Here is a 22,289-nt window from a genome sequence, read left to right as displayed (position 1 = left end):
TGACACTATTTTGATTTTGTTTTGTAAATACGATAGGGATAGATGTTTTGCGTTTGCATTGGGTCACTTATAAACCCGAACTATTTTCACTGACCGACATATAACTTCATAACCTGCAATTTGGACATTTTTTTATCGAAAACAACCTCAGATGTATGCCAGTACATGAGTAAACGTAGTTCGTAAAATTTTGAATAATAGTATTAATAAATTGTAGAATTGAACGTGCATTTTGTATATCTTAATTGAAATTGATTGCAGAGGGGGTTATTAGTGCATAAATGATTATGAATCCCAAGAGTAAAGTCATTTAGTGTAAGTCATAGATTGAAATTACTACGCGATCTATTTGCAGCGTAGTTAAATATAAAGATTTCTGACATTGAAAACCGTCCATATACATCCGGGGTTGATTTCGATGGAACACGGCCGAGGTATTCCGAATACGAAACCAGCATTAATCCCTGGTTTGCCCACCGTTTAACTTCTATACCATATGTCTATTTTGTATTGTGACATTGTGTGTCCTTCGTTCAGTGTTCGTTCGGCCTTGAACTTTTTAAGGTCACCGTTAAATGTCTGGCTATTTGGCTTGTCTCTGTAGTTCTATTGGAGTATGCACCCGAGCGCAATTAATTATCAATAATGCAGACGTACAAAGGCTGATAATTATTTTATACCAATCTATCTTAGCTCCATTTTGATGAAAAATAACAACCTAATTTTTGGATCCTCTCGAGTCCGCTCCCAGGGTCAAACTCACCAGTACTGAGTGTCCATGTGAGAGGCCACAATAACTTTCCCCGACCCTTGACCGTACCCGATACCTTTTGATCGGGAGTCGGTCATTCTACATCTGAGCCGACCCGACCTGTATAACTTACTTGAAATGGGCGTGCATTCATAATAACAATGTATTATTCGTTCATAATATTGTTATTACGTCCAATACTTATTGTATAGTATATTGAGATTAGTTTAACTAGCAATGATAAACCATATATGTTTTAGGGAGGAGAGTACCTAGCTGTTCCGACGCTTGTCGTAGATTTGTTACGATTGACATAGACTCTGTTTAGAAGCACGAGGTTAAAGCCCAGCAAACACTGGACGATATGCCCCCGGCCAGCTGGATACTCTCATCCCTAAAACATTTATTTTTTCCCATGACGGTTGAAAACACACACAACACGTTTTCAATGTGGGCCATGACGAAATATTTTACCCGTATAAATTACGATTTGGTATTCTTGAATTTTTTGGCTACAGGGCTTGTGCACGCAGTTTCCATTGTTTTGTTATTCATTTCACTATCAATGATCATGACAATTTGTATTTTTAATCTGATATATATTATTTTGAAGGTAGCACGATTAACATGCTGTTCAAGAATATTCTTGTGACAAGAAAATATTAACACAACAGAACAGTAAAGTCGTTTAGTAAGACTTATAAACAAGAATATCGTCTAAATACATGAAATTATCTTATATATGCAAAATGTATGTACATTGTAAGTATGTAAATGAGCATACAATTTGTATATGTCGCAAGCTAATTGAATATGCGCGATCCAATAGTTAACATTAAGTAAATACTTTCACATTGATATAAATTACGGCTTGTGAATGAATGCAACAAGAAAAAACAGGATACGTCTCATTAAGAGGCTAAGTACCTATAATTGATATAGCTGGTACTTGTGGAGTACTTTAGGTCATCATAATACACATGATACACGCGTGGTCTTACTCAGGAGCATGGCTCTTGTCCGTCCCATTTAGTGGAAACTACATTTGATATAATGTGTATGACTTCCAATAATAATAAAAAACCTTTACGTGTGATGTGAATGACCTGGCAACCTCATGTTAAAGGCCTATGCTCCTTGTTTCGGTTTCGTAAATGTAGAATGTCCGCCCACATTCCCCGACCAAAAAGTATTAGGTACGATCCACGGTCGGGAAAAGTTCGGCGTGTGGCCTCTCACATGGACACTCAGTCCTGGTGAGTTTGATCCAGGGAGCGGACCCGAGAGGATACAAAAATTAGGCTGTTATTTTTCATCACAACCAAGCTAGATTGGTATGAACTAACTGTTAGCCTTAGTACCTCCTCATTATTGCAAAGTAATTGCGCTCGAGTGTTTAATCAATTAAACAGGAGACAAACTAATCAATAGTACAATGGAATTACAGGGATAAGCCCAATAACCAAACAATTAACGGTGACCTTAAAAAGGCACAAAGTTCAAGGCCGAGCAGACACCGAAGGACACAATACAAAAAACAGGGGCGAACAAGGGCATTCTCAGGGTATTAAGCTTGTTTATGGGTACCCAACTTCACAAAACCTTAACAAAACTTAAGGAATACCGCATTGACTCGGTTTAGAAATCACACTAGGAAAATAAATATTTTTTGAACTCGAATAAAGTTCCATCGAGACAGTGTTGCCATAATGTCATAAACCATGGCCATACAATAACTAGAACAAGAATAAACTAAACAATAATGATGTACTCTAGAAAGTCTATTAATGCAGCTTTTGCATTCGGAATACCTCGGCCGTGCTCTATCGAAAACAACCTCGGATGTATAAGCACAATGTTTATGCCTAACAACAAGCACTGAACGAGAATCGCACAAAAACAAAGATACACATACATCAGCATATCTACATTAACGAAACTGTGTATCTTTGTTGTTGTTTTATGTGTGTGATTCCCGTTCAGTATTTGATAGGCTTTACCCTTGTACTTCTAAACAGAGTCTATGTCAATCACAACAATAAACAAACAAGGCGGCAAGAGTGATTTAAACCAAAACCAATAATCGCTTATAAAAACATGATGGGGTAACCGCCTTGGAGCGGACAGTAAAACATACAGAAATCTCAATATTTGCAAATCAAGCGTTAAAACCGATTTACGTAAGCAAAAAGAAACCTTTCCGTTTTTTGTTTGAACATTGTTGTCACAATAAAAAGCACTGAATCAAGAAACTACCGTAGAAATGTGCCCATACGCCTTACCATTGTATCGTGTGTTTTTTTAAATAAAATCACGGACATTTTTTGAATTTTCAAATCAATGAAATCTTGCGAAATTCATGATATTATACGTTCAAATTGCTGCATGTTGTGTAAAAATGAAGTTGCTTATAAACGAACATGTATTTCATGTTTATGGTTGCACCATCAACTGCAATACGTAGTAATTTTTCGCAATTTTTTTTTGACTATTTTATAAGCAAATCATGCGCCTTCGCATTCTATTCATTTTTTTCTAAATACCATTTTATTTTCAAATAAAAGTGTTTTTTTATTAAATGAATATCTTTGATACAGATTAATAAGTATGAAAATAGTAATTTGTAGGAGGTATACAGGAACAAGGGTGTACAGAAAATACTCTTTAGAGAGAGAAATTGATAAAATGTATTTGTGAACAACAATTTAGTTAAAGTAAATCATAATTCGAGTTATGCATACGTGTGAATTAGGTGAGCATGGAGTTAATACATTGTCATTGGTACAAATTTGCATGTATCTTACCCGCGTAAATATTACAGTGTCATGGACCACAAGCAACGCGTTTCGACCAGTAGGGTTCTCGAAAGACGTACACGTTGCATTTACGGTGTATCCAAGGGATTGTCATATGATGTTCGATCATAATAATCCTGAATGGAAAGCAATGATTTGGTTGGTTACCAATAAGGATCAAAAGAATACATTGCTCATATACATCCGCATATTTTACTTAATTGTAAATGCACTAGCGATTAAAGAGGATTGTTTTTTCATAAAGGTAAACGGACTTGTAATTCAATCATGTGTAAAAATAAACAATGTCTAATCGTTACGAATAGGTTTCTTGACAAATTTTCCGCTATCCCGCGATGATGGACTTTTTTCATTTTTATTTCAAGTAAATACACTTCTTTATTTCAGTGCTATACATGTAGCCAGTTCGTTCACTTAAGCATAAATTTAACCAACAATTTGCTATTATCAATTTATTACATTGAGCACACCGATTACAAACTCATTTCGACAAACGAAAGTGTTACAAATAGTGAACAAGTACGTATCTGTAATAAATTAAAATTAAATACCAAAATGGCTTCACCGTTTCAATACTCAACAGAAAAAAAATCAATGATTAAAATTGAAGATTTAAGTGTTCTTATTCGAAAACCAAAGAAAATAATTAAAAAAACAACAACTGAAAGTAAGTCATTGGTGGATCCAGGGCGCCCCCATCCTAAAATCGTCCAAATTTATTTTTTTATTTCAATATAGGAGATTAAGCGTAATGAAATACTCCCAAAATGCAAAAAATCGATTTAGAAATTGTCTCCCCCCCCCCCCCAATTGACAACACTTGAAACCAAATAGATTTCGTTTCGAAGGGAGGGTGCAAGTCAAAATGTAACGCCCAAAACTAATGCCCCCTCTTACGTGATCTCATGAATCCACCAATGTAAGTTATACCTTAAGGCTTATTAATACATTCGAATCAGTATAGAAATAATTTGATAAAACCCACTTAACTTTACATGTATACTGCTTATTTTTTGTTTGATCATCATTTGATACATCAGTTAATCTACGGGATGCAACAGATGCTTGTTTTTATATGAATTCACACCTGTATTAATCACGTCATTTTCCAGCGCAAATAAATAAAAATACAACAACAAAAGGTAACTAATGTTGAAACATATAAATGTGACATGGCCCGCAAAAATGGGTCTGACGGATTTTTTTTCTCCGTTTTTTTGAGGGGGAAATAGTGAGCTTCCTGACAGCCATGATAATTATACCTTTAAAAGTTTCACTTACTCAATTTTACACGTCAATCAAATTTAAATACATGGAAACACTTTTACTCCTCTTGATAAAGTTTACTTTCTCCGAGGGACTTAAGACATGAATATATACTACCGGAATGCTCGTTAAAGAAGTCTTCAAATTAGAAAGATATACAGATGATATGATTCTCAATATTTGTGGTCGTTACCCCTGTATACCAGCGTTGCATGTATATCTTAAATACAATGAAATTGAGGTGATTAACATGTAATCAGCAAATATCTCTTAATCATATTTAGCTTCTATCATGTACAACTGTTTCATCGCCCACAGTATTTCATAATCTCAAAAAATATACAGTTATATATACATACATTTATAACTAATAATTTTCAGCAATGTCAATTTTAATAACAAACATAACTCACTCAGTGTAACAGAGTTTGTATTAAAACTTCATCACCGACAATAATTTTATTACAGTATGCTTATGTGAAATTGACAAGCTTTCAGACGAAACATCGCGACATTACAGTGACATTTATACAAATTCTATTGTCTACTGTGTCGTAAATCATGCTCACTAAAACAAACTGCACGAGTTTTATACCTGTTTTATAACTAAAGTCATAATCTGTTTCAACATTACTCGTGACATCAATTATACTTTATGAAATTAATTTGCTTTTTTGCACCACGTCCTAGTCATATCTGACGAAAAGGTCAACGTTTTTGCAAAGAAAATCAGCTGCGACGATTATTGGTAAACATCACGTTGGGAAAGACGTCCTTTGTGCAACTTGAATGTATAGTCACCCGCTGCAATTGAAATAAGTTTGGGTTATGCATCTTTATTTTCTAAATCCTGCTGATTATCATTCCATGTACTTCAATGCCACCTTTAACGTATATGCTTTAAAACGTTTCATTTTGTACGAAAACTGTTTGTAAGTTTTTTTTTTATATTTTGTTAAGCAAAACGATCTTGCTCATATTATTGTTTGTAGCAAAAAGATGCCATTAAATATATCTGATGTACAAATAAGTTATAATATGTACAAATACTTTGATAAGATTTACATTTTGCGTCTTATCTTTATTAAGGATTGTTGGGATAAGAGTGAGTTTTGCACACAAACTGGTTTAAACCCCCAGTAAATTGACATTTCACTGACCGTTCCAAGGTGGTACCTAACAATCCTTTATAAACATACCTATTATATATATATATATATATATATATATATATATATATATATATATATATATATATATATATATATATATATATATATATATATATATATATATATATATATGTATGCACTGTGCTGTTTGTGGAGTTTTTTGCTGTTATTCTATGCTTCTTGTTTGTGATTTTGTGTTCTATGTCTTTGGCGTTTGCCCATTGCCACTAAACCGTGTTTATGTTTAGACGTTTTGCTACTGAGCTTGTTTCTGTAGCTTTTTGCATTTATATTGTCAAATTAAAGACGAACGTGTTTCATTTAGTTGCGTTCTGACCCTATATAATTTAAGTATCATTTTAAGGAGTATTGCTGACTGATAAAAATTATCAAAAATAAATGACCGGAATACATTACATATAAGGTTATGATATATCGTACTGTTCTTTTTTCAATTGAAATTGAACGTGGAATGACCTCTTTTGCAAATTTTAAGGCATGATTGTAAAAACAATCCGGTCTGTTCTTTACATATACCTTTCTCTTGACGTCAAACCCTCTGAAATGATACCGAAAATAGTATGGCTTGAGCAGGCATTCCAAATTTACATTAATGTACTTTCGATGTCTTTCGACGGCGCACAAGCAAAAATTAAAATTAATACATTATCATGTTTAACAAATTTGACTTTTATGGTAAAAAATAAGCATATGATTTGGGTTATTATTTTTGCATCAACATAATATTGTGCGCATTTAGAAGCGAAAACATAATACCTACATGTTAGTTTCAGGTTGATTATTGGCCGATGTCACTAAAAGGTCCGAACATGACATAGCATACAGTTTTTGTGTTTTCTTTCCTTGACGTACGGCAACAAAAATCTGGCCACCTCTGGGTAATGGATATCATTGTTCTCCTCTCCTTTGACGAGCAACTGAAGATTGTCAATGGCCTGTTGTCTGTGCACGGGACGATGTATGCTGTTGTACGAGAGCGCCAAAAGGAAATAGGCATACACTATGGCATCTACAAATACGAAACCTGAAATTTGAAAGATTGTCCTCTATTTATCTAATGTTATGAAGTAGGAGATTATGAACACTTTTTATCCAATGTTCTACATTAACCACATTTTGGTCACCATAAATACTTTGTTAAAATATTGCTACACATAAACGAACATTAAAAACAACATAAAATAATACTGTTAAGGGCTAGAAAATAAACCCAAAACAATACAACTGTGTCAATTTAGCTTTCAGTCAAATTTGTATTTGTAAAACATTTTTCATTATAGATACGAGATCAAAGAATATTCATACTTTGAACTTCTTAAATATTAAGTTGCTCGACACACCGACATTCATAACAAAACCATGCATTTTCTTCCTTTTTGATTGAATTTGTTAACAGCATCAATTGCGTAATGAAATTCATGTATCAGACATTATATACTCATACTATGTATTGTATTTCTCTCCGTTATTTACATACTGTAAATACTGTATGGAATTGTGTGGTTTTTTATGAAAAAATAAATGTGTTATTAGTTTTGGAAATTCCAAAAAGAAAAATTCGATACCTCTGTGATCGGTATCATCGTCTGTCATAGCTTCTCTGTCTTTCAGCATTTGTATGGCTTCAGGAGCAAACGGGACCTCCCATGGCCCGAATGTCAGTTCCAAAGCTGCCCATTCCATCATAGATGGCGCATTTCCAATCAATGATGTAACTGATCGATGTTTCCGCAAGGCTTTCTGCCGTTTGGACGATTTCATTCTCCTTGTCTTATCACCCGTTGTGTTCACGATGTATTCGTTGAATTGTCTCAGCAGCTGCATAGTTATTTTGATTGTTTCATCATAGTTTTCTGTCATGTAATGAAACGTTGCAAGCTTCAGTTTGGTAGTCGCAGCGTCAACGCCGATTGCACCCTCAATGAATTTCTGTCCAGTAGGCAAAATCGTCTGTGAACCTCCCTTTCTGTTGTATGGATAACTTTTTGACAATCCCAAGTAGACAATTCCAAGATGACTCTTAATCATCAATTTCATTATGCCCGTTGTCGGTACGTCTGGGAAGTGGACGGGGTCACGCATTGTCGGGTATTCAATAAACATCGTCATGGCGTCTATTGTCGATTGTAGGTCCTGTCTCTCCGTAAGACGAAGTATAACCCTTATTGCTGCATTGAAAAGGGTATAACATCTTTCTACCATGGAAACATTGCGCTCACATCCTTCGCTTCCCCAGTGAGTATCATAGCAATCACAACGCACTTGAATTTTGTGTCTTGCGAGAAGCATGTTCATGTTTGGCGGGAGGCATTGCAGTAAACATTGCCAACCTTTTTCGAGCTGGCCAGTGACGATTGAGACCAATCTGATTCTTGAATCACCTTGAAGTTTTGGATGGAAGAGATTGTGGCTTGGTATGAAGTAATGTGGAAGAGTCCCGTCCTCTAAGCATTGCAAGAGCTTCTGCAGGCATCCAACAAAGCAAGAAGAAAGTTTGTCTTTGGTCCACTCTGTTGGATGTGTACTTTCCACCATATGAAGCATAACGGTTTTGACATGATATGAGGATATGGTTTCAATAACTGCTGGGTTGATGACATATGTAACGAGCAACTTCAACAGGAAGAAACACTGTATCTGAGTGGTATTGAATGTGCGAATAAGCAGTTTCTCAGCAAGAGAGAAAGACCATCGCCATTCAAGATGTTTGTTGGGACTTTCCGAGTTGCCGTGTGGAACAACGTGGCATCCGTGTTGCAGTATAAACTTTTTTAGTTCAACTGTCGGCCAAATGAAGCGCCTAACTCTAAATGCCCACTCTCTAGCGGCAATTGGCCAAACTGGCGAATGGACGCACAGGATTGGCTTCACACTGCTGCGAAGAACCCCAGAAACTCCTGGTGCACTTATGGTTCCGGTTCCATTTCGACTGTAAGAATCCATCAGTAATTTAGGGGCCAAAATCATCCTCCCCTGCTCATCAGCGACACAGCAACTTGGCGTCGACATGATTGATCTGCTAGAACTTGTTCCCATTAAAACGCATTGGAGTCGAACATACGAGGGATGATAGGTCTGAACAACTTTGAAAAGGTGGACGTCAGAAGAATGGGTATCAGATTGTCTTTGTGGTGCGATGCGCGTTCCAGAAAGTGTCATCATAACGTTGTAATCGGATCCCAGTTTTTCCAACCCGATTCCCTCGGCGTTACTCCCGACGTTTATAGCGTGGAACATGAAATCAACGTCAGACCCATAATTGGCTATCCCCTCAAGACTAAAGAGTGAATTGGTATAGTCGCTGAGCCAGTTTCTGTTCTTGATATCTTCTGCAGACACGCCCACTTCGCAGCAAAGCTCATAGAGATGGAATGAGTCTCGCTCTGTCTGTTCAATGTCGTTCCACATGTTGCAATGCTTTTTGTGTCACTGCAATAGACAATGCATAGACAGCTAGTTAATAAATGCCATTAATCTACAGAAAAGGGGGGTATTTACTTGTTTTATACCTTGTTCCATTGACACTAGATTGTATTAGCGAAACTTATAACCAAAAATGAGTGCACTATTTATGCAAAAAGCTACAGAAACAAGCTCAGTAGCAAAAAGTTTAAACATAAATCCAGGTTTAGTGGCACTGGGCAAACGCCAAAGACATAGATTCACTCAATTACATAATAGGTCGTAAATAATTTATCTCTCTGTATCATTTACTTCTTTCAATGTTCTAACAAACTGAAGGTTAATTTGTTGTACAGTGTTTCAGTTATAATTAATCTTCTTTTCGTTTCCTTTATATTGTGGTATGTGATAAATCATTGTTCATTTTACTGTATGATGAAGGTTTGCTTTATTGGTTCCTGATAAGTAATTAGTGTATTCTACCCAATGCATCCCTTTTACATAGGTTAATTTCCGTACGTACGTTTTATAACTAAAAAATGTCCTTCTCGTACAAAGACTCAGAAGCCAGATTGGCACTTAATTTTATGGATATTCTTACAAACTTATTAAAATGCACTATAATTTTAATATCTACTTAATATCTAGTTAAATGTCAAGTTTTTTTCGTAATTATAATTGATATATCTCGCGATTTTCACAAGCTGAAATACAGGACGGACAATATGTATGGGATGTTATATTAGGAAAGCAGACAAATGCAAAAGGTCTAATAAATATCAAAGTGATTAAATTTGACATTAGAAATGTTTAATCATTTGTGGGCCACATATATTTCACGTAATTACAAATGCTTTCCTGCTTCTGAATAATTGACGATTCGATGTAAGCATAGAGAATTACAAATTGAAGTACTGTTAATGATAATGAATAACATTTCTGGTTCAATGGGGGAAGTAAAATCACCTCACGTAATTGGCATGGCATTGAAAAGAGATCATACCACTACAATACATAATTTCATGGATGAAACATTAACTTTTAGATGTTGTTTTTAATGTTTTTTCTTCAGTATAAATTAGGTTCTTAAAGATGCGCAGTTCACGGTGCCGTTTTGCCTTTACGATACTATTAATCGTTAGCACGTACACAAAATATAGCATTGCGCATTTTTTTCACGCAGAGTCTTATCAAATAACGACGCGCGGTATGCTTGAATCCGCAGCGGTTTGTAACGGGTCGCCCCATAACCAAATCTTACGCAACAGGAAGTAAGCTTAAAGCTCATCATATGTCTAGAATGATGAGGCCTCGCGCTCTTTCGAGTCAGTTCGTTGCATTCTTTCTTCTTCTTTTGTGTTTGTTATGGTCTTCCCATGCCTTATGATGGCTGTATTATGACATTTCCCGATGTGACCTAAACATGCAACAACACTAGAGTGGTCCCAAGGTGGTGATATTTTGAAAGCTGCTCTTTCTATGACCACATCGCTGGTCTGCGTCGCGTCGAGGCTCTATCGGCCGCGATTATATATTTCAGTCGGCATCCTAGGATGTCCCGTGCTTTCTTCGCGACGTGAACGCGCTAACGGATCGAAGAGGCAGGTCGTTGCATGGAAAATTCAACGTCTCAAAAACTAAATGGACTTTCTATGTACGGGGCTTATACATTCCCGCTCTTTTTTAATTGGTTAACATGTTCATTTTTAAACCGGATATAATGAAAATTTAGGCTGCTCAGCTTAAGCAACTCACCCCAGATAGAGCGGACACCTTTGCCCGACAGAAATATATATGCAGTTACTTTTATGGTTTGGGGAACCTAAAAGTTTCATTTTCTGACATGTTCTATAACCCTACGGGCTGAGAAATGCTTCATTTATATTTGGCTTTCTAATCTATAAAAGGAGGTTCAATATTAAAAGTACTTAGTAAATAAGATCCAATTTTGGAACCAATCTGTTAAAGGGGGCAAAATATTGAAAAACAGTATGTACAATAAGGTCCAATATTAACACAACACTGTAAATGATTGTCCCATATTAGAACCAATCCTGGACAGGAGGTCCAATATTAGATTCAATCTGTAAAATGAGGTCTAACATTGAAACAACTCTTCAAGCGGACATCCACTATTTACACGAATCTATGAAAGAAGGTCAAATATAGGAATCAATCTATAAAAGGAGGTCCAACATTAGTGTCAATCTATAAAAGGAGGTCCAACATTAGAATCAATCTATAAAAGGAGGTCCAACATTAGTGTCAATCTATAAAAGGAGGTCCAACATTAGAATCAATCTATAAAAGGAGGTCCAACATTAGAATCAAACTATAAAAGGAGGTCCAACATTAAAATCAATCTATAAAAGGAGGTCCACTATTAGTATCAATCTATAAAAGGAGGTCCAAACATTAGAATCAATCTATTAAAGGAGGTCCAACATTAGAATCAATCTATAAAAGGAGGTCCAATATTAGAATCAATCTATAAAAGGAGATCCAATATTAAAATCAATCTATAAAAGGATTTCCAAACATTATAATTAATCTATTAAAGGATGTCCACTATTAGAATCAATCTATAAAAGGAGGTCCAACATTAGAATCAATCTATAAAAGGATGTCCAAACATTAGAATCACTCTATAAAAGGAGGTTCAATATTAGAATCAATCTATAAAAGGAGGTCTAATATTAGAAAAAATCTCTAAAAGGCGGTCCAACATTAAAATCAATCAATAAAAGGAGACACTATCTGTAAAAGGGGGTCACTATTAGAATCAATCTATAAACGGAGGTCTTTTATTAGAATTAATCTCTAAAAGGAGGTCCAATATTAACAAAACACTGTAAAATAATGTACATTAGTGGCAAAACACCGTAAAACATTGTTCAACAGTGACAAAACACTGTAAAAGAAGGCCCAATAGTGACAAAACAATGTTATAGGAGTTGCAATAACGACAAAACATCGTACAAGAAGGGCCAGTAGTGACAAAACACTGTAAAGGAAGGTCCAATAGTGACAACACATCGTAAAAGAAGGGCCAATAGTGACAAAACACTGTAAAGGAAGGTCCAATAGTGACACAACATCGTAAAAGAAGGGCCAGTAGTGACAAAACAATGTTAAAGGAGGTCCAATTGTGACAAAACATCGTAAAAAAGGTTAAATAGTGTTAAACACTGTAAAAGAAGGTCTAATAGTGACAACACATCGTACAAGAAGGTCCAATAGTGACAAAACACTGTAAAAGAAGGTTCAATAGTGACAAAACATCGTAAAAGAAGGCCCAATACTGAATCTACTCGATTATTGAAATAACTTTATACAATAAGAGTATATATTAGACTTCCTCCCTCTGAAGACTTAATGAAATTGTAGTAATAGGTCCAATATTATAAACAATCTATTACACAATGTCCAGTATAAGAACCTGTCTGTTAAAAGAGGTACGATGTTGATAAAACACTGTAAAAGAAGGTCCTACAGTGACAAAACAATAAAGAAGAAGGCCCAATATTGAATCTTATCTGTAAAAAGACATCGATTATTGAAATAACTGTCTCAAAGAACTTCCTCTTTTTGAAGTTTTAAACAAATTTGTAGTAGAAGATCCAATATAAGAATCAATCTATAATAGAAGATCCAATTATAGATCATATCTGTAAATGATGCCTAATATCGTGACCAAGTTGTGAAAAATCATTGAAATCAATCTGTAAAAGGAGGTCCAATATTGGAACCAGTCATAAAATGAGGTCCAATCATAGAACAATCAATTAAATAATTTCGGAACCAGTCAGAAAAAAGTCGTCCAAAATTCGAACAAGTTTGAACGGAGATCCAATATTGGAACAAATAGGTAAAAGGTCGTCCAATACTAAAACCAATCTGTAAAAGGTCGTCCAATACTTAAACCAATCTGTAAAAAGTCGTCCAATACTAAAACCAATCTGTAAAAAGTCGTCCAATACTAAAACCAATCTGTTAAAAGTCGTCCAATACTAAAACCAATCTGTAAAAAGTCGTCCAATATTGGAACTAATCTGTAAAAGGTGGTTAAACATTCGAACCCATCATAATCAGTAAAAGGAGGTCTAATATTGGAACCAATCTCTAAAAGCAGGTCTTATTTTGGAACCAATCTCTAAAAGCAGGCCTTATTTTGGAACCAATCAGTAAAAGGAGGTCTAATATTAGAACCAATCTCTAAAAGCAGGCCTTATTTTGGAACCAATCAGTAAAAGCAGGCCTTATTTTGGAACCAATCAGTAAAAGGAGGTCTAATATTAGAACCAATCTCTTAAAGCAGGCCTTATTTTGGAACCAATCAGTAAAAGGAGGTCTAATATTGGAACCATTCTCTAAAAGGAGGTCTAATATTGGAACCAATCTCTAAAAGCAGGCTTTATTTTGGAACCAATCAGTAAAAGGAGGCCTAATATTGGAACCAATCTCTAAAAGCAGGCCTTATTTTGGAACCAATCAGTGAAAGAAGGTCTAATATTGGAACCAATCTCTAAAAGCAGGTCTTATTTTGGAACCAATCTCTAAAAGCATAGCCAACGTCACTTTAGAATAAGGTGATTTAAGAACATAAAAATCGGTGACCTTACGTAATCTGTAGCCGATCATATGAAAGTATTTGTTTCGGAGAAATTATTGTGTTCATCATTGGGGGAAAAAGAGAACACTCGAGTCAATAAAAAATAAAAATCGACGAATAGTGTCATGAGCTAAACTTCACGAAGGTTCATATTTATTGACAAGTTTCGTCTGGCTCTCCCACGGATTCGATCATTTTGTCCGTATTATCAAAGTTATTTTTATTTAAAAGCGAGAACCAGGGGCGAATCCTGGAACTGATGTTAAAGGGGCGTAACTTTAGGACATAACCTTTTGACGCGATCACCCCATCCTCAGGACCGAAATTTAAATAGTTCAAAATGTTGACAAAAGGTTTTGGGGTACTCACCGATGAAAGTTTGAAAAAAATTCTAGTCCGAAAAGGTGTCATTTAAGCGTATTTTTTTACTTTAAGTATCCAATATAGACATAAAAAAGTAAACATGGAAGATTTTAGGGAGTGCGCGTTTGATGTAACCCCCAGAGGGCACAGACAAACAACCTTAAGCTTTTTACACTGTAGGTTGATGGGAAGTTATTTTGATAATTAATTATTCAGACAACTGTGCCTCAAGTATGGAGTTTTGTAAATATTTGTATTACAAAATACGTGTACCATACAGCTCGTTGTCATTTAAAGTGGGCGCCAGGCACGTATTTTGCGTCACTCAGATTATTTCATGACTATGTAATCCAGCTTGGTGTTAATAATGCTCACAATCGACGCTAAATTGAATTAACTTTCTGTGTACATCATTTATTAAAAAAAACATACACACACAAAAACACATACTTTTTTTTTCAAATGTCGCTGTAGTAGCCCGTACCCTAACGCTTATGTCGCTGTATACCCTTGCTTGAACATAACAATTTTCAGGGGCGTACCTGGAGCCCTTTAAAGTGTACGCCTATATTATTGAGTGAGCTGTCGTCATGTGAATGTATTTCATTAGAATGTACTCAGTGGGAGCTGAAGAGGCGTCCTATTTGTCAGAAAGCTGTTGAAAACATAATTAACTGCACCGTTTTGTAATTTTACAACAAATCCTGCTACCCACCTAGCCCCCCCCCCCCCCCCCCCACCTAGCCACCCCCCACCAAAAAATAATAATAAAGAAATACATATAAATATATAAATATGAAAATCGTAATTAAAAAAATAGAAAACAATAAAAAAAATAACCAGTGAAATTGTCATTTCTTTCAGAGCAACCAAAACTGATTTGTACGCCCGGGTTTACGGGAACAACGCTTCCATACAGCCCCGTTTTTTGAAATGTACTTAATTCCGTGTCTTCAAATTGTACAATATTGGAGCGTTTCTAGAAAAACTAATAGTTGCAAAAAAAGTGAAAGAAATTTACACACGGTAAAATAATGTTGTACCATTTAAAAATGTTTACTTACCAAGTAACTTATTTCAAGAACAAAGTTCCTCCATTTTTAAAGTCAAATTTATCGGTGACTTTAAAATTACCTAATATCATATTTCTGTTTGAAATTCAGAACACTTTAAATGGCATTAAAGACAAAAGATCTGAAAGTGAGCTCGCATAATGCCATTTGGACGGAGTCCAAGGTTATAAGTCTTCTATGTGGATTATTATGTTCCCTATTTCTCTGATACGTTTTGCCGTATTATCTGGCAATGATACATGTATTTTAAAAGACAACAGCGATTGCATGAATATTAAGTTATTAAATCAGTAAAAAATGAATGAAAGAATGAATGAATGAATGAATCAATCAATCAATGGAAGAATCAATGAATGAATGTATGAATCAATGAATGAAAAAAAATGAAAATATATATATATATATATAAATATATAAGAAATATAATAAAAATAAATAAATAAATTGATCAGGCAATCTATTAATCCATCACTCAATTGGATGATCAATTATTAGGATATATCATTTTAATTATATGTGGTTGGATGTAATTGAAAGTATTTACTGCTGAAGTTAATCAAGCTATATTCATATTTGTTATCAAATTAGAAAATTACGAGCCTTATCAGTATGATTAATATGTATTGCTTTCATTAAAATTCTAAACACGATGCATTTTACTGCAAAACATTTTGCTCGGTTATTTTAGCAATATTTTTATACTTAATCATATTTTTATGGAGTGTGCTAGTTGACAACTTTATGAGAAGTAGGTAGAGCAGGACGTCACTCCTGCTAATTGGTGGCAAATCCAGGGGCATGTTTAAAAATATCCCTCAAATGAATTTAAATGAGCCTTATTCGTTTTATTTTGAATATGAAACTATCATAGACGTTTAGGAAACCTATGGATGTAAAAGTAAACATACATGTATATACAAATAGCAACAGCATCACCGACGACGATAACAACGAAGACGACGTCGAAGGCAACACAAACCAACAACAAAACATGCTTGAGTGATAAAAATAAACAAATACAATCAAAACTCGTCGCCTCGAACTCGCTTGGCCCGAATTCCTCGTTGGCTCGAGCTAGATGTAAATGATCCATTTCTTTATATTGAAGGTAATCGATCCCGGTTGGCTCGAAATTTCCGAGGCTCGAGGTATTTTCGCCGGTCCCTGAGAGTTCGAGAGAGCGACGTTCAACTGTACTTTAATTGTAGTTAAAACTTACTATGTACTGCAAATTATGCTTGTTAACTTATACAGTGGAACCTCACTAAACCGGATCTCCACAAAACCGGAATCCTCGGGATACCGGACTTTTTCCAGAGTCCCGATTTTCCCCTTCTATTTTCAATGTAAAATAATCCCCACAATACCGGAACCTCGGAATTCCGGATACCGGACAAAAAATCGAGAAAATTTGTTAGTTGTCAACGTAATTTTACCTCGCAAAACCGGACGTATATTTGTTCAAACATGTCAAAATGATTTTGTGTATCATGTATCATGATCGTATAAGGAAACGATCTGGAATATTCGCCCTAGGTTATTAAAAAGGTATGGTTTTCTGAACGTTGTTACAACTTTGTTATAGCGTTGTGTGCAATGTTGTTACAACGGTAAAAGGTATGTTTTTTTAACGTTGTGACAACTTTGTTATAGCGCTATGTACAACGTTGTTACAACGGTAAAAGGTATGTTTTTTTAACGTTGTGACAACTTTGTTATAGCGCTGTGTACAACGTTGTTACAACGGTAAAAGTTATTTTTTCAACGTTGTGACAACTTTGTTATAGCGTTGTGTGCAACGTTGTTACAACGGTAAAACGTATGTTTTTTAACGTTGGACAACGTTGTTCACTCAACTTCAGCACAACAATTTCAATACCCGTCTCACAAATACATTTTAAATGCAATTTAAATACCACATTGGTCTGAAATGTTTTTTTAACATAACACAAAATACAATGCATGCCAATATATCAAAATAATTCTATAAATATATGAGCAAACAAATTTATTATATAGTTTAACCAAAAACAAAAGAAAATATTTACACGATCTTGACATTCTCTTAATTATAAATATTGCATTGCGTTTTAACCACTGATTTCTGATCTAATTAAAATCGGTCATTTTAACCCGCTTCAATGTTATCGCCTTGATCATCACCTTAATTTTTACATACATTTCAAACACGTTATGTCGAATTCGTCGGGAGCTAGGAACATACTTTGAGATAACGAACATTCGACATATCAGAAATACAATAAAAACTTGAGCCCCAATTATGTCTGATGTTTACATCCGCAACTGAAACGGTCTTTTCAATATGAAATATGATAAATAGCGGAATTGTCCATAAACATATGTAGAGTTGGTCTATGTGACGGACGTACGGACACAACTTGCTACTTACGGCTAAGTATAAGAAACCTAGTGTTTATGGACTGTAAAGTGTATTAGGACATTTGTACAAACATCTTGTCTTTAGTAAATGAAACACAAACGTATGCATTATTCTTTTCAAAAATACTTAAACGCAGTTGCGTTTCTGGTGTAGGTCATTTACAATAGTAGGGTGGGGCAAAATGAAACAAATCATGCCTGTGTAATAAATATTTATATAAAAAAATATTTATAATTATTGTCTGAAATTCACATGAAAAGTACCTGTTGTAGTGTGTGTGGGTTGTACTAGAATGAAACCGGTATGTGCTGTAGATGCTCTAATTGTGATGAGAAAAATGTTGTTTTTCTAAATTTCACTTTCAAAATAGAGTTATTTCAAATTTCTCATATACTAAAACAAAACACAGTTCTAAAATGAAGAACATACAAAAACAAGCATAACATATATAATTGCATTGAAAGGCTCGTTTTTTTTTATAAATTCGAAACACTTTCTTTTAAAAACACCATGTTCGTACAACGTTGTAACAACGTTGTTTTGTAACAAAACTGCATCAGAAAATATTCTAAAACGTTATCTCAATGTCGCCGCAACGTTGCACAGCAACAAAAACACTTCTTACGTTATTTGTTAGCTGATACCCATGAGTTAATGAAATTGATTTTGTTTTCATATTTGGGGAGATTTTGTGAAACAGTCTCTTAGATATGTTTTCACTTGTAAGGAAAGGGGACGGTGCCTTTTGTATAAAGTAATCTGTAATTCATGACTAATGCGTATTGATAGCCACACAAGATATGTCGATGAATTCATTCTTGCTAAATTAATTCTTGAGTTCGATGTGGAGTAGTTCTGGCTTCCATTACTTTAATGTTGATATTTATTTTTTGATGTTTACAACACATTAAAAAAGGTAATATATAACGTGTTCGCTGAAGTTCTTTAGCTAGATGTGGAGGTGGGTCCAATTTTTTTTGAATATACCAGAATTAATATAGCTTGAAACCAAAGATTGTGTGTGTGTTTCAATTTCAAGTCAAAATGAAATGGAAGGCGATGTTCGATTGTCCTTATTTTAGCGAAATCCCCCATCCCCATTATATTTCGTTAGACAGTCTGTGTTTAACTATTGATAATTGTAACAATCCAGTAAATGGACCAAGCTAACACGTTGCCACAACGTTATTGAATACTTTAATATGATATTTCATTAAAGCTTAAAATCGTTCATACATCATAAAACGTATATAAAACGTGTATTAAAGTTGTGAAATAAACTTCAAATTTTGGAAAGTTTTGCTATCTCTATCAATTAGATCCGAAATCAGTGGTTAAAATGCAATGTATTAATTATAATTGTATGATTAAAGGTCTGGTAAAATCGTATAAATGTGTTGTGTTGTGGTTTTAGTATATATTTGTTTTTGGTATTAATTAAATAATGATACAATTATTTTGATATGATGATTCATAAAAATATGCAATGTATATTTATTGAGTTAAATAAACATTAAAAAGCACTGTATTATTCAATTTGCATCTTAAAATATGTCCATGGGACGGTGGTGTAGTTGTTGTGCTAAAGTTGTGTGAACGACGTCATCACAACGTGAAAAGAACCATACATTTTAAGGTTGTGACAACGTTGTACTCAACGTTATGACAACGTTGTCACAAGGCTGTAGTAATATTGGTACCCAACCGGCTCCTGCTACAAAAAGGAGTACTTTGGGTGCAAAAACCCCTTTCAGGATTTCTTGCTCGGTCAAGTAGCTCGCTGCCACCGATATCATTAGGAACTTCACTAACCCTGTGTTTTCTACTACCATCTATTCATTAAAATACTTGATACATATTAACAAAGAAAGAAATTGTAAACTAATTATCAAGAAGAACTTATCATGACAATATCACCAACAAAATACATTTATAGCAACCAACTGATCTCTTCAGGCATTATCATGAAACTGCCTAGCCTGCAGTGTTTCATAACTACCCACTACCAGCAGTGTTTACTACTAGCAACTTATGCCACAACTGCCGTGTCGTCAGTGTTTCATAACAACCCCCGATTCGGCAGTATTACATAACTACCGTGCATTACCTGCCGTACCAGCTGTGCCCATCGCCGGCAATTTTACACAACTTAGAACTCTGCAGTAATTAAATTTCAGAACAGGCAGAGCAAGCTGGCTTAGCCTGATTCATTACATAAAAATATGGAAAATATTTACGGCCTAAACAAATAACATTGTAAAAGAGGACACAGAACATGTCTTTTAGTTTAAGCAATTTCTAAAATTGCAACACTGTCCTTACTTAGGATTGGAGCCTTCTTAGCATTTCCTCAGAATTTTGGTATATACAATAAATATGTGTACATACTACCTCTTTTTAACAACATGAAGACGACTGGTACTAGCTTTTGTCGCTGTATACATACAGGAAGCATCAAGTTGATTGCTGTTGTATTGTCCATACTCAGTATTTTCACCCAATGTGGATAGTTTCACGTTATTGGTGATGGATGTGTGTTGAATGTTTCATAAGATGAGTCCAGCCTCAGCTGTGTTTCCATGTCTTTAACAGTAGGGTTTATTGAATTATTAATTAAAAGTTTGCCATTAAATATAAATATTATTTCATCAGGTTCAAATTTACCACTGTTTTCACCATACATCTTGTTGATTTCAGTTTTGAAGTACATTAAGTAGTTAATTCCTTTTTTCGGTTTTGGCCACAACTTTATCAGTGTCTAAATTTGTGTTGTTTAGCATAGAAGTATTTCAATAACTGAACCTCACTATCAAACCTTTGTTCATAATCCACACAAACAAATTGTCCAAAATACTGAGGGATGTAGCACAATAAAGTCTTTTAAGCTTTATCTACTTTGAAATTCCTACGCACAGACATGATCATGATCAAATGAGCATTTTCTTAAAGAGTTAACTCAGCGTGTCGATATCTATCTGCCGTCTGAGTCATTTGAGGTTTTTGGCAACTTAACGAGGCATGTGTGCGTCTGTTACCCTGTCAGCGTTGTGTTGGTTTCACGTGTCAATGAATGGACGCTGATTTCACCCAGAGTCTAGAACTGGTGTCCGTGTCAATGATATTGGACCCTCAATGGTGCTGTATTGCGTGACCAAAAATCTGCTGGTTCCCACCGATTGCTCTTTCTATACATTACAATTTTGCCAGGGTTAATTTCACTAAAAGGGTTCGCGCCTTTGTCAGAAAATCGTTTTATACTTTCCTGGCATTTCAAGAACTGTTCGCGGGCATTCTCTCACACTTTCGGTTTCAAGAGATCTGATTTCGTAGGTAGTTTTTCTCGCACCCGCCTACTCATGAGTGGGAGAATAATCGCATCCAGTGAGCGGCGTGATCCGATATTCCAGCAAGGCTATGATATCATCTTGTCCATTTTTATAAAAAAAAATCAATTTCTAATTTTATTTGTAAAGAAAGGTCTCCGGCCCATAATACAACATATACAATACAAAGCATAAAATCTTTAGAGTTGTGATTTCTTAATGACATTCATTTTTCCTTATCTTTTTGTTTCATTATTACATTTACAAAGAATGCTATATTTTTTATTCGGTCATCGTTTAGACTTTGCATAAGATTTATGAAGTTTTGGAAGTCTTGCCTACCCGTGTACCATTTATGGATATAAAATTGCCTTTCTTGCCTGAATTTGTTACATTGAAAGAATACATGAAATTCGTCTTCCACACATCTGATATCAAAATTAATTAAGCAATATCTTAGGGTCTATTTTCCCTTTCGATACCCAAATGTCGACCAGTCTCAATAAACAATTTATGGCTAGAACATCGGAATCTCGCTAACGATTTCCTCACATAAAATGGTAGATTAATACATAAATATTTTTCTGGATTTAACAAAGTTTTAAAATGCTTATATGTGTCACATCGTGTTGAGTCTCCCACATTTTCGAACCAGTTTTGTCTTTTACAATCAACTAACCTTTGCTTAATTGATATTAAAAAATCGTCAACATTTCCAACTTCCTGACTTAGCCAAACAAAACCAAAACCATATTTGAATAATAAATTCTTTACAGATGCAACCCAATTTTTTCTTCCAATATCATCATGTCGTTTAAGCATTATATAGCAGTTTCATGGATAACGTTCATTGGACATGTACAGCAGTTTGCACTAGTACTTAATACATTTAACATGATGATCAATACATAGAGGAAACCTCCCGCATTCCCCCAATGCAACACAGTCGTTAACATAATTATTTACCCCAAGGAATTCCTTACAATATTGAATTTTTACCTGTTCAAGAATATCAGATATTTCCGTACCATATATTTCAGCACCGTAAATAATTATAGGCTTAACCATTGAATCAAATATTTTAAAATA

General features: G+C 34.8%; 1 protein-coding gene across 2 annotated transcripts; it reads right to left on the bottom strand.

Moving 5' to 3' along the window:
* Nucleotides 1-4,037: 4,037 nt before the first annotated feature.
* Nucleotides 4,038-15,576, bottom strand: LOC128216959 (uncharacterized). 2 transcript variants are annotated; one of them, XR_008258162.1, is made up of 5 exons: nucleotides 15,468-15,576; nucleotides 7,592-9,455; nucleotides 6,787-7,050; nucleotides 6,543-6,564; nucleotides 4,038-5,637 (listed from the first exon to the last, which is right to left on the bottom strand). XR_008258162.1 is itself a non-coding variant. In XM_052923724.1 (4 exons), the coding sequence occupies exons 2-3, from the start codon at nucleotides 9,432-9,434 to the stop codon at nucleotides 6,821-6,823; spliced, it is 2,073 nt and encodes a 690-aa protein (XP_052779684.1). In that variant the 5' UTR covers nucleotides 9,435-9,455; nucleotides 15,468-15,576; the 3' UTR covers nucleotides 4,038-5,637; nucleotides 6,787-6,820. The 2 variants fall into 2 exon arrangements, 1 of the variants encoding a protein (XP_052779684.1); XM_052923724.1 differs by lacking the exon at nucleotides 6,543-6,564.
* Between the last annotated feature and the right edge of the window lie 6,713 nt (nucleotides 15,577-22,289).

The sequence above is a fragment of the Mya arenaria genome, chromosome 14 (assembly GCF_026914265.1).
Source record: "Mya arenaria isolate MELC-2E11 chromosome 14, ASM2691426v1".
Lineage (NCBI taxonomy): Eukaryota > Metazoa > Mollusca > Bivalvia > Myida > Myidae > Mya > Mya arenaria.
The sequence above is the reverse complement of the archived record's forward strand: the minus strand, read 5'-3'. Positions and strand labels throughout refer to the sequence as shown.

Coding starts and splice junctions, on each gene's coding strand:
- LOC128216959 (XM_052923724.1), bottom strand. CDS start 9,434: ATGTGGAACGACATTGAACAGACAGAGCGAGACTCATTCCATCTCTAT. Junction 7,051..7,591: donor CGATGATACCGATCACAGAG/GTATCGAATTTT, acceptor TTCAAATTTCAG/GTTTCGTATTTGTAGATGCC.